The 14,278-nt window shown below is 31.3% G+C and overlaps 2 protein-coding genes across 2 annotated transcripts; one reads left to right on the forward strand and one right to left on the reverse strand.

Moving 5' to 3' along the window:
* Positions 1 to 808: 808 nt before the first annotated feature.
* LOC148572932 (uncharacterized) lies at positions 809 to 2,475 on the forward strand. Its single transcript, XM_088503519.1, has one exon. The coding sequence runs from the start codon at positions 809 to 811 to the stop codon at positions 2,318 to 2,320; it is 1,512 nt and encodes a 503-aa protein (XP_088359645.1). The 3' UTR covers positions 2,321 to 2,475.
* Positions 2,476 to 7,829: 5,354 nt separating this feature from the next.
* Positions 7,830 to 11,937, reverse strand: LOC107626705 (isoflavone 3'-O-methyltransferase 4). Its single transcript, XM_088505492.1, has 5 exons — positions 11,449 to 11,937; positions 10,211 to 10,373; positions 9,074 to 9,384; positions 8,829 to 8,893; positions 7,830 to 8,329 (listed from the first exon to the last, which is right to left on the reverse strand). The coding sequence occupies exons 1-5, from the start codon at positions 11,768 to 11,770 to the stop codon at positions 8,033 to 8,035; spliced, it is 1,158 nt and encodes a 385-aa protein (XP_088361618.1). The 5' UTR covers positions 11,771 to 11,937; the 3' UTR covers positions 7,830 to 8,032.
* Between the last annotated feature and the right edge of the window lie 2,341 nt (positions 11,938 to 14,278).

The following is a 14,278-nucleotide window of genomic DNA, read 5'->3' on the forward strand; positions in this document are numbered from 1 at the left end:
TTGTCTATCGACTAAAATAAGCTCTAAGAGAGTGGTATCACAAATTAACAAATGGATTAGCTGAAATTGAATTTAAGGCAATTAAGTCAGATGTATCAATTTTTTTTGGAAGTATTGGTAGAGTTAAGACATTTGTGTTGGTGTTTGTAGATGATATCATAATCACCGGTAAATCTGAGAAGCATGTGAAAGAAATAATTAAAAGGTTGAGTGACAAGTTTGCACTCAAAGACATAAGAGATCTTCATTACTTTCTTGAAATTCAAATACAAAGACAAATGATGGTGGGCTGCTTTTGTCACAACAAAAATACACTAGTGAGGTGCTGAAGAAGGCAAGTATGCAAGGATGCACGAGTGTTGGGCTGAATTCTTCGTTGTCAAATCAAGAATATTTTATCTCCATATTTATTTTTGGCATGCAAACACAGAGATTTCATAATATGATACATTTCAATGTAATGGGGGAAGTTAAATTAATCTTCATTTCTATACTGTAATTAGGCGTGATTTACTGATTATACTTTTAAAATGAGTAATTAATTAATGTATGTAAGTTGTAGATAAAAATATGTTGTACTGTAATTTATATATCATACTCTTCAACTAACTTGAGTTAGTTAAGTCGTTAATTTATTTATTTATTTAAATAAATATTAAAAATTCGAATCCTACTTTAAATATGTAGTAATTCATTGACCAAGAATAAATTATTAAATAAAACTCAAATACATAATGAATTAATTCTAAACCTATTAAATTAATAAATACTGTGCAGAGAAAGAGTACGTACTCCGTACTCAAAGAGAATGAGAGAAGGAGAAAGCGGGGGCGAGCGGTTGAGGGTGAAACACGGTGAGGAAGATGGCCATGCCATCGGAAGAGATAAGGGGGAGAGCGTGGGTGGGTGTGCATCCGGTGTTAAGGAGGGTTCTTCTCGAGAGGGGTTAGGAAAGCCATCCAAGGTCTCTTTTAGAGATAAAGTCATTGGTGCAGAAAAGTCTAAGGCCTTTGCATTAGTAGGGTCTTTATCTGAGAATGGTATCGCGACGGTGACAGGTAAGCAGGGTGATTCTCGTCCACCAAGTGTCAGTTTTACCAAGGAGGCAAAGAGCTGTCTAGCTGAACCTTATAAGGAAGCCATCGTGATCAAGGTGCTGGATAAGTATTATGGCTACACGGCTCTCATGCATAAGCTCCGGATAGTATGGCGCATCAAAGGAGGGTTTGATTTGTTGGATGTGGGATTTGGATATTTTTTGGTTAAATTTGATATTGCTGGGGATCGTGAGAAAGTCATTCTTGGTGGCCCGTGGTTGATAGACGGTCACTATGTTGCAGTAAAGCCATGGGATGTGGATTTTAGGCCATGCGAAAAATCCTTTGGATCAACGCTGGTATGGATTCGAGTCTCGAGACTTCCAATTTGGTGCTACCAGGAACAAGCAATGCTGCGAATTGCTTCTGCAATTGGGATTCCGGTGAAAGTAGATTTGGCTACTAAGCTTGCAGAAAGAGGAAAATATGCCCGAGCTTGTGTTCAAATTAATCTTGAGTTGCCTGTAATCAAACATATTATAGTGGAGGGTGTGACTTATGAAGTGGAGTACGAGAGTTTACAGTTGATTTGTGCTACTTGTGCACGGTATGGGCATGATAAATCGCTGTGCATGGAGAAGGAGTCCTTGGAAGGAAACATAAATTCCTTTGGTGATGGAAAAAATAATGAAGCCCCAACACTAGTGCCACACAACAATCATGAGATTCAAAAAGAGGCTGAATCAGAAGCTCGTGATTTGGGTGAGAAATTAGGAGTTGTTAAAGGGAAGGATGTGGTTACGGAATCATTGGCTCCTCACGTGTCTGATGGTCTTGTTAATGAGGCATGCATGGATGATGGAGAGGGCTGGCAACAAGTGCTGCGTAAGAAAAAATTTACAATGGGCCAGTCATCAGGTTTGAAGGACCAAGATGGAAAGCAGCACAAGTTTGGTTCGAGAAGGATTCCAAGGCCCAATTTGCATGGTGATGGAGGCAAATCAACTGGCATTAGGATGGGGAAGCAAGAAAAACATGAAATTGCGCCATCTCCATCGCGCAGAACTCCTGTACGTCGTGGAATTTCTCTACGGAAGCGTCCTCGGCCTTCCTCCTTGCAGAACTCGCCAGTTGATAAAAATGGTGGCACAACGGAGGAAACCTTAGTAGATGGAAGCATGGCAAATGCAGTGTCAGGGGGTCCAAAGGTGGCAATTATTGAGGATCAGAGTGTGCCAGTACCGCAGGACAAACCACCTATTGAGGTTGGTGATTCTGTTTAGAGTTTATGTTCTTATTTATTCTGTCCCTATTATTTATGGATAGTTTAAATATGATTGTTTGGAATATTAGGGGTGCTTCTAATAAGTTAGCCCGGGTGCATTGTAAGGAACTTGTTAGGAAATTTAGACCTGTTTTCTTTATTGTGGTTGAAACTCACTCCCCTTTTCAGCATTTAAAATTATTTTGGGAAAGGTTGGGGTATCACTCTGTTGGTATAGTAGAGGCAGAGGGGCATAAGGGAGGTATTTGGTTTCTATCCTCTATGAAGGGTGTTTGTTGTAAGTTCATTGATGCTTTTGATCAAGGTGTTACTGTTGAGGTTCACTTTGATAATTTAATTTGGAGGTGTAGTGGTATTTATGGCAGTCCTCAATTTAATAAAAGGGTTCTCCTTTGGGATTATCTTGTTGCACAATCCATGGTTTTTCAAGGACCTTGGATTGTTCTTGGTGATTTTAATGAAGTCAAATTTTCTCATGAATCTAAGGGCTGTCAATTTTCTCATCAAAGAGCAGACATGTTTGCTACTTCATTAGGGGATAGTGGTTTGTTTGATCTGAAGACTATCGGGAGGCAGTTTTCTTGGTACAGGAGGGTGAAAAATTATGTTGATGTGGCAAAAAAGCTTGATCGAGTCTGTATAAATAGTAGTTGGTTATCTATCTTTCCAGAGGCTTATGCAGAAGTTTTAAATAGGCTTCAGTCTGATCATTGCCCTATTCTGGTGCGTTGTAAAGGTCGTCCTCAGCCTAAAGGGAATCGACCTTTCCGATTTGTTGCTGCTTGGGCTACTCATCCTGGGTATAAAGATATTGTGAATCAGTCATGGTGGTCTGGTAATAGAGGAATTCATGGCAAGCTTTCAGAAGTACAGAAGAATTCACTAGAGTTTAACTCGAAGGTATTTGGTAACATTTTTGTTAAGAAATGTGAATTAGAGCAGCAGATTAATTATTTACAAAAGCGTTTGGAAGTGGTGGATAGTATTTATTTGCGTCAGAAAGAGCAACAGTTGCTTGATGATTATAATAATACTCTAGTGCAAGAAGAGCTCCTATGGTTCCAAAAGTCCAGAGAGCAGTGGGTAAGGTTCGGGGATAGGAATACAAGATTCTTTCATATTCAAACTCTTGCGCGAAGGAAGCATAATAAGATTCATGGCCTTTTTCTCAAGGATGGAGTGTGGGAAACTGATCCAGAGGTTCTGAGTCAAGAAGCAGAGTCTTTCTATAAAAGCTTATTCTGTCATTTGGATGATGTTGATTTGGGTTGCCTTGGTGATGTGCCTCTTCCTTCTCTGAATGAGGAAGCTTGCAATAATCTTACGGCACCAGTTACTATGGAGGAAGTCAAAACAGCTGTTTTTCACATGAACTCTTTTAAAGCTCCAGGTCCGGATGGGTTTCAAGCTTTCTTCTTCAAAGAATATTGGGAGATCATTGGTCTTGATGTTTGGAAGATGGTTAAGCAGGCATTCTCCGGTGTTACTCTTGATCCGAGAATGTTGGAGACTTTACTGGTTCTCATTCCAAAGGTTGAATCACCGGTATCTATGAAAGATTTCAGGCCGATTAGTCTCTGCAATGTAGTTTACAAGATCATCACGAAGGTCCTTGTTAATAGGCTTCGTCCTCATCTTGCGGAGATTGTTGGCCCGCTTCAAGGAGGATTTATTCCGGGACGAGGAACTCCTGACAACATCATTATTGCTCAAGAAGTCCTCCACTTTATGAAGAAGACTAAATCAAAGAAAGGCACACTGGCCTTTAAGATTGATCTGGAGAAAGCTTATGACAGAGTTGACTGGAGGTTTTTAGCTCATACCCTTAAGAGCTTTGGTTTTCCTATTCCTACACTTAATTTGATTATGAATTGTGTCACTGCTTCTTCCTTATCTATTCTTTGGAATGGGAGTCGTCTGAATGGCTTTACTCCTAGCCGAGGTCTTAGATAAGGAGACCCTATGTCACCCTATCTTTTTGTGTTGTGTATGGAGCGACTGGCATGCTTTATTAGTCATCAGGTTGATTTGGGCTTGTGGGAGCCGGTTGCTATTTCTAGAGGGGGACCAAGAATATCCCATTTAATGTTTGCGGATGACTTGCTTCTATTCTGTAAAGCTACAAAGAGACAAGTGCAAAATGTGATGTTGGTTTTAGAGACTTTTTGCAAAGCATCTGGGATGAAGATTAATGTGGAGAAGTCTAAAGCGCTTTGCTCCAAGAATGTCTCTGCAACAAGGAAAGAGGTTTTCACTGGGGTATCCTCTATCAGATTTGTCCAGGATTTGGGCAAGTATCTTGGAGTTACCCTTAGCCATTCTAGGGTGACTCGTTCAGCTTTCAATGGTGTCCTGGATAAGATTCGGAGTAGGCTAGCAAGCTGGAAAGGGAGTTTACTCAATCGGGCTGGTAGACTCTGCTTGGTTAGTTCTGTTGCCGCTGCTATTCCCACGTACCAGATGCAGGTCTCTATTTTTCCCAAAGGAATCATTAGTAAATTGGAGCCTATGATGAGGAATTTTCTTTGGAAAGGACAAGTTGATGGAAGAGGATTGAATCTTGTTAGTTGGAAGGTACTAGTTACTCCAAAAAAATATGGAGGTTTGGGGATTAGAGATCCTTATTGTGTAAATATTGCTCTTCTTGGGAAGCTAGTTTGGACTTTTTTCCAGCAGCCAAACAAGCTATGGGTCCAATTATTGGATGCCAAATACCGATCATCTCTATATGACTGTTTTAGTTATCCTAAGAACAAGGACTCTCCCATTTGGAGGTGTCTTTGCAAGGCTTGGAAAGTGTTGAAGGATGGGTTTGCTTGGTGTATTGGAGATTTGAACCAGAATTTTTGGTTTTCTAGCTGGAGGAGAGAAGGACGGTTATCTAATGAGATGGATTATGTCCACATTTCTGATTCGAATCTCCGGATACAGGATATTTGGTCGGTTGGTAGGTGGCATTTGGATACTCTTTATTCTCCTTTATCTCAAAATCTGAAAGATAATATTCTCTCTTACAATCCAGATGAACAAGCAGGTCCGGAAGTGGGTTGGTATTGGAGTGGGTCTGCTGCCAAAGTCTATGACTCACGCAATGGTTACTTGTGGTTGTGTAAGCAGCTGTTTGGTTGGGAGGAGAGGGAGAATTGGCTTTGGCTTTGGCGTCAGCTTGTTCCGGAAAAGCATAAGTTTTTGGCTTGGTTGTGTCTTAAGGAGGCTCTTCCTACTGCAAGTTTTCGCTTTAGAAGAGGGATGTCGTCATCGGATAGGTGTCCAAGATGTCTTTCTAGCCAGGAATCGGTTATACATTGTATTCGGGATTGTCCAAAAGCTCAGCTTGTCTGGCAAAGGTTGGATATTCCTTGTCATCCTTTAGATTTGAAGAACTGGTTCTTGTATCATAGCAGAGAGCACCCGTTCAAGTTCTTTTCGGGACTTTGGTGGATATGGCGAGCAAGGAATAACGACATCTTTAATCCCCACGAAACTTGGCCTCCGGAAAAAGTCATTTGTCTGGCATTAACTTCAGAAAAGGAGCTTAGAAATATTTTTGAATTACAACGTATGTCCCTTCCCTCTACTCTAAATGGTTTTTGGAATCCCCCATCCATTGGTACTTTTAAGATTAATTGTGATGCTAGTTATTTTGGTTCGGGTGATAGTGTTGGTTTTGCTTGTGTTATTAGAGATTGTAATGGGAGCTGGCAAAGGGGGTGTTTAGGAATGATTGAGAGTAATAGTATTCTTCAAGGAGAATTGTTTGCTATTTGGAGAGGATATCTCTTAGCTTGGGATGTGGGTCAACGAGATGTTATTTGTGAGACAGATTGTGTGGAAGCATTTAATCTTGTTACTCAAGATGGTTTTAGGTTTATTGATCCACTGGTGCTCAAAATAAGAGATATCATGCATTGGAATTGGCGTGTTGACTTTCGTTTGATTATGAGAGATGCAAACACGGTGGCAGATACTATGGCAAAGATGGCGATGAAGTTACAACTTTCGCATGTGGAGCTTCTTTCACCTTGGGAGGAGTTTAAGAGTAGTCTTAAACGGGACTGTCCCTCTATTTAAGCAGTTCCTTGTTTTGTTTCTTTTGTTTTTCTTTGTTTAATTTATTTCAGTCACCAAAAAAAAAATTAATAAATACTGTGAAAAACTACTCTTAACACCTATTTAGTAATTCTCTCGGAAAAAATATATAATTATAGTGTGACTATGTTAATGATGGTTATCATAGCTATGAAATATTAGAAATATATAGTATGATCATAATTTAATTTATTATTTTTCAAATAATTTATTGTTATTATATTAAAAAATTAATATGATAAAGTCTTTGATTAAATTTAAAAATTTATCATTATAATAGCTAGTAATCATAATAATGAGAGATATTTTTTTATAATTTAATCTAAATTATTTTTTATTATAAAATTATTAAAAGAATATTAATAATCTAAAAAGATCAAAATATATATACATAGTCTTCGTTAGATGAATATTAATACATCTCATTATTTATCAAATTATATATATGGTACATATAGAGATATAACTATTAAACTGACTCACTCTGAGAATGTCTAATGGTTATAATTACTACATATATATTTGTCAATAGGATATTCTTAAGATGAACATGGTAATAGAATTTTCTTTGACCTGTGACTGTCATGACAATTAACAATATATTTATTATACTTTGATTCTGGACACCTAATATCCTAGAGTGTTAGTTAAATGGATATTGGGTGTGATTTAAATATTTATAGAGTTAATGATAAGTCAATAAAAAATCTGTCACTTCTTAGTAAAGAGTTTGAGTTCTATGATTATAATAACTTAGATAAATAAAATTTTGGCCAATAAGATTAAAAGAATGAAAAAATGAGTTTCTTAGGTCATTTATAGTTTATTATAATAATGATAACAAGTTAGAATTTGATAATTAAAATATATTTTAAAAGTTAACAAAAAACTGAAAAGATGGAATAAATTATATACTTTATTCTTCTCAGATTCGTAGTAAAAATGTATTATTTTATCCTATTAAATTGTTGAGGAGTGTTGTTAGATATCAATTTTGATTAATAAATTTAATATGTCTAATTTATTACTCACTTAGTATTAAAACTATGAGACTATACACTAACGAGTATTCTAATTTTACTAAAGGATTATTTAATTATTATTTTAATTTAATATTTTTGTGTATATTAATTTTTTGTAAACAATATAAAAAATATAAAAATATTATTTATATACTAAAATTTAGTAACTATATATGTATATATAAATATATATTTAATTTAATTTATTTTTAATATATATTTTATATTTTAATATATATTTTATTATGATGCCTGATTTTAGTATATATTTAATATTATTATAAAAAATATTATATTTATATAAAAAATTAATTATTAAATTATTTATTATATATTTATAATTATTTAATTTATTTTTAATGTATATTTTATATTTTATATGGTAGTAAAAATATGTATGGGCAATAATATGTTAATAGAGGGGAGAATGTAATATATACAATAATACAAAGCGACTTCGCGTTAAGATAATTTATCTAGTATTTTATTTATGTATAACTTTTCTATTTTATCTGTATCCAAACATCTAAATTACTTAATATTTTTTTATTTAGAGACACTCACCAATATAATATAGGACTCTAGATACATATTTGTCTCTACTTGTAGAACTCCATAACCCAATATCCAGAGACAGAGCACACAAATTTGATGGAAGAAAATCCAGAAGCAGTGGCCAAATGAATGAAGTCATGTTTGGTTCTCTCTTTTCCTCCAATGTTTTGAGTCATCATCAATAAGTCAGCTTTGAAAGCAACCTTAGCGGCGGTTTTATTCTCCGGAAAAACCGGAACCATTGTGTCTACAACAATCACTTTTCCATCTTCAGGAATGGCTTTATGGCAATTCTTCAACACCTTCAAGCAATGTTCATCACTCCAATCATGAAGTATCCACTGAAATTTTTGGTTTCAAAAATAAAGTCATATCATGTCCATATATAAAATATGAGAAAAATATATAATTTTGTCTTTTACCCTCCTTATTTTTTTGTGGGTTATATAAAGTAATAAGTTAGATAAAATATTATAATAATAAATTATTATAATAAAACAAAATACTTATCTTATTAATATAATAAATGTAATTGGTTTTAGTATTCTACTACATGATAAAAAATATTTTAATTGCTACAAAAATATCTAATTTAATATTTTTCATATATTTCACTATAAAAGATAAAATATTGAAAAACGAATGCAATGATATATATCATAATAAAATAATAAATATAATTAGATAGATAATTTCAGCATAAAGAATTGAATAATATTATAATATTATGCCAACGAACTAACTTAAATGGTATAATCTTTCTATCTTTATCTAGAGATCTCAGATTTAAGTCTCATTCCTAACTTAAAAAAAAAAATAGAATAATATTATATATATCACCTTCATGAAAATGGCATCTCCGTTAGGAACACTCTCAAACATATCTCCTCCCACATGTTTCACACCTACAAAATATAAAAAAAATATATAAAAAAATAAAAATGGAATAAAAATAATATATAATAATAATTTAAATAATGCATTTTAGATTGTATAATTAAATAAAAATGGAAATGAGATCTAATAATAATAATAATAATAATAATAATAATAATAATAATAATAATAATAATAATATATTATACCGGGATAGGTGAGGGCATGTTGAATTACATGAGGCAAGTCAAAGTTAATAGCATTGATATTTGGATATTTGGAAGTGATCATTTTGAGATTGAAACCAAGACCACCACCAACATCAATTAGAGTGTTAATGTTGTTGAAACCTTCATAGGACTCAAGAACCCTCTTCATCACTATGGTTGTGTGGCTTATCATAGCTTTGTTGAACACATCATTGAACCTTGGATCCACACTTGGGTACTCAAATGTGTGCATCCCATTAGCCCTAACAAATGGCACACCTCCTTCCAATATTGCTCCTTTCAGTTCACTCCTTTATTTCAATTCAAAAATCATTCGATATCATTATGTCAATTGAAAATAAATAAAGTGGGAAAAGAACAAAGAAAAACACACATCTACATCTTATAGGCGAGTCAACTTAAATTTTCAACCAATTATTTAATATTTTATGAGGATAAAATATGTTTTTTTGTCTTTAACGTTTGTGATTTTTTTTTTTTTAAATATTCCTAACATTTAATTGTATCCAATTTTGTCTTTAATGTTTTTTATTTGTATCAAAATTATCTTTAGACGTTAATTTCATTTAAAATATTGGAGACAAAATTGAAAACGCTTAGGAATAATTTTAAAACAAATTGAATAAATCGAAAACATTAGGAACAAAATTGAATAAAATTAAATGTTAGAGATATTTTTAAAAAAAATTGCAAATCTTAAGAATAAAGAGTATGCTTTTTCCTATTTTATGAATATAGAGATATTTTTTCATTTTCTATTATGTAAAAGATTCTTATTTCATAAGGTAATTTTGACTTTAGTTTTAGTGATGGAAGAAAAAAGGGAAAATGTGAGAGAAAAATTTTAAAGATAGATCAAAGAGAAAATAAGAATTTTCATAACATTTCAAATCTCTATTTATGTAAGAAAATTTTCAAAAAGAGGGAAAAAAAAAAAAGAAGAAATCTTGAAAATAACTTACTGAATATAATTATTAATAATTCATTATATTCCTAACCACGAGGTTTATGATAAAGGAATAACGTGCACTACTCTCTTACCTTTGCTGAAAATGATAGTATGTATATAATAATAAAAGTCGTTTCATTTATTTATTTATTTATTGTAACACTGACCAGCTTTCCAAGACAACCTTGTCCAGAATCAAGCTCAAAGTGTGTCCAAAATTGACACCATCATCATCAGTCACAAAATATTTGGAAGCAGCTGTAAGACTATACACAGTCTTATGAGCAGATGCAATAAGCCCATGTTCTTGATCATCTTCATCTTTGGTGACTGAATCCAGAAAATAAAATGTGGTAATAATAAGAGTAAATATAATATAAATTAAAGTTAGGGTATTTTTTTTATCAAATTCGTGGGACCACCTCCTTTATTCTTTTTTTTTTTTTTAATTCTATTGATTCTTTATAAAATAAAAAATTAAGCACATTTAAGTTTATTGGTCTACACAGTTTAACTTCTGAGATTAACTAAACATATCTAGTTTGTTAATAATACTTTTATGTTTATATCTTATGTGTTTTTTAATATTTTAGTTTTAATTAAAAAATAGTGTAATTAATTGTTTAACTTATATTTGATGTTATAAAATTTATTTAAACTGGTTAATTATATTTGGACAAAAAAAGTAGAATTAGTGTTTTTTTTTTTTAAATATTATACATACATATATACTAATAACCTATTTACTTTTGCATGAAGATATCTTTCCTCTTTTTAATTCTTTTAAAGAATTGAATTCAGTTAATAAAGGTGATACAAATAAATCTCATTATTTTATTTAATTAAACTATAGATTTAGACAAATTAGGTTAACATGTTTAACGGTCTTTAACTCTTAATACATACATAATAAAAAGTTTTATATAATTTTTTATCATAATACGAAACAAATATAATAAATAAGTATTACATTAATTCCGATATATAGCAGCGGTTATAAATTATTGCAAATCAATTTTTGTTTAGTGGCGATTATTTTAACAGTTGTTAAAAATTATCGCAAAACTATTTTCTGATACTTAAAGAAGAGGAATGCTAGGGAGCCAGCAACTTTTGTGATTTGTAGTCATCAAATAGCCATCAATGATGGTTTTAATGGTGTGAGATTGATGTGAGATTTCATCCAATGGCTTACTTTCCTTTTACTGGTTACATGCTAGCCAGAATTTAACAAAATTGCTGGCCCTAGACTTTTCCTTTAAAGGATAGCGCTCTATCAAGCACCACTAAATCATCCGGCGACAATTCAAAACCACCACAATATAAAAATAAAAAACCGCCACAAAAAGCCGATGGCAGTGCAGTGAAATGAGAGTAAAATAAATATATAAATTCGTGTATATACCTTGAGGAAGTGATGAACAAGACAGCAAAGAATGACTTGCAAGTAGCCTAAGAAGACGATCCACCATTGATGGTGCATTAGGGTTTGTGCTACCAATCTTTGATGCAATATCTTCAGATGAGAACTTTGCATGTTCACCACCTTTGGCTATTATGTCGAAGATTCCAAGCTCAAATGCAGTCTTAACAGCCATTGGAAACGCCACTAAAACCCCCAAGTCCATTGCAAAAAGCATTCCATCTTCTTCTTCTTCTTTAAGAAGATTCTTATTGGATTCATCATCAATAACAACATTTTTATTGCTCTCTAATGATGGAGCCATAAAAATGATAGATATAGCAATGGGTTATTCCTAGATATATAGAAGATGAAGATGTTCTATATATTACAATTGAATAATAATGTATGTTGGTTTTGATTCATGAATTGTGTGGTTATATATATATAAAATGGAGGATTTGTATCAAATAAATTTTAATTACTTGATTTATTTTTGTCTTCATTAGCAAATTTTGCTTTTATTACTAGTCAGCATAATCACATTATTAGTCAAATAAAGAAGTGATAGCATTCAAAAGTCTATTAGAAAAATCGTCATATTACATAGTCAATCCTCGTGGCATGAAAAACAAATAATGTAGCGAAACATGACTTCAAGATTAGGTAGGGCAACTCTTTATTCACCAAACAATTTTAAAACACCAACATGTAGAAAAGTAATCTTATGCATGAGTTAATAAATAGTAGTTAAACACACTTATTAGTTTGAGGCACTAAAAATAGTTAAACAAATAAGTTTCTTTTTTTCATAACAAGATGTAGATATTTTGATTATTTTCCATATGTTATATATGGAAAAAGATTTATATTATCATTATATTCTTTTATAGATATTTTTTATAAAAGTCCTTCTAATATGACTATACTACGATAATTAGCAGTGATTACGGTATTTTAAAAAAATATTATTAAATTTAAAATAATAATTTTTTATTATTAAACAATACTTCTTAAAAAATTATTTGAAAAAAATATTACTTTAATTTTAATAATACTTACATAATTACTATAACTTAATTATACTAAAATTTACCTCCTTATAATTCATGATTGATTCAAGTTTTGGATTGTCTACCATTGCTCACAAGAATATTGAAATATTTTGATACAAGACTTGTGAAGTAGCTTTCATATGTACCATCTATCATGCATTATTCTAATTTCTAAGGTAATAAAATGTGGCTGCTAAACCGGGCCGGCACCGTATATGATGATATATAGGTAGGTAAAGCAATAACTAATCTGGAATAGTCAGTTAAGGAAGTATTGAAATTTTGCATATAATAATTTATTAGTTAACGACAGATTTTTAAATAAAATTTAAATCCACAAAAAATTAATTATTAATCTGTCGAAATGGGAGATACAGTTAGACAACCAAAAGCTAGGTAAAAAAATTAAGATGAATTCAATTATTATCAAACCCAATAATGGTGAAGCATATATATTAGATACAAGTAAAACTAGTTTCAAAAAAGATTATTCATAGAAACTAGAGGCTTTATAATCAAATAACTTAGAGTTGGATTTTTATTTAGTACTTCTAGTCTTCTATATATTTTTGAACAAAAATGAATTTTTTGTATAAATAATATAAGTGGAGTTGTGTGTAGACTGTATTTCATTTTTAAAAATAAAAAATTTTTATATAGAAGTTCTTATTGATAAAGAACAAATAATTTTGCTATTCAAATTTAGGTTTAGGATTTGATTTGATTTATTTAATCGTGGCATTAGATTTAGGTTTTAATTTGTATTTTATTCTGTAATAATCGATTAGAATTATATCTGCTTAATTTTTAATCGAGAAATTCTACTAGTTAATACTCGATGGATTTTATTTAGATTATAGGAGACACCTTATTAGTCAAAAAATATATATATTCTAAGTCATTTATCTCAATAATATTAACTAGAAAATATTGTTATTTTTTCACATAAGTGTAATATTTATCTCAATTAAGATACGTGTATAAAATAGGATTTCCATGTTAGGGAAAAAATAAAAAGAATTCTCAAACATCTTATCATCACAGTGGCACAAAAGACAAACATAAAAAATCAAGTGCTCATCAACCTACTTTTCATGTCAATTTTATTTCTTTGTAATTTCTTATTTAATGCAATAAATTTATGTTTCTCAATTATTTTTGCATTTAGTCAACAAAAAAATTTTTTCTACATGTATTTCTCTCTCTTTGAACAACATTTCTTCTTTTCTAGCTCATCCTCATTCAAAAACACAATTTCTATTTCATTCCTTTATTATAACAAAATTTTATAGAATACTCTGACTTGCAAATTCACAAAAATATGATAATCATTTTAATTGACAAATTATAAAAAAAATTAGTAAAACGCTATGAAAGCCTTTTAAATAAATAACCGACGTTAAATATAAGTTTCATTAATATGTTTATTATATCAATAAAACAGTAGTTACATTGTAACTAACTAAATAACAATTATAAAACGAAACACTAAATCTATTATTTAATTTTTGTTATATTTCTAGTCGTTTGACTAAAAACATAATAAAAATTAAATAATAGAACATTTCATCCTCTATCTATTGATAATAGTATAAAATATGTGTATAAACCGGAGAACAATGTATTTTCTTTAAACATCACATGACTCTCAAATTTTTAGGAAATATAAATCTAATAATATATATTACTACATGTGTAATTTTATTCATATGCAAATAAAAAATCATCTATATAAATCATTTAAAATGATCCCATTCATATTTGATTTTTTTTAATTT

This window comes from Arachis ipaensis, chromosome B2 (genome assembly GCF_059453495.1).
Source record: "Arachis ipaensis isolate K30076 ecotype BB chromosome B2, ASM5945349v1, whole genome shotgun sequence".
Lineage (NCBI taxonomy): Eukaryota > Viridiplantae > Streptophyta > Magnoliopsida > Fabales > Fabaceae > Arachis > Arachis ipaensis.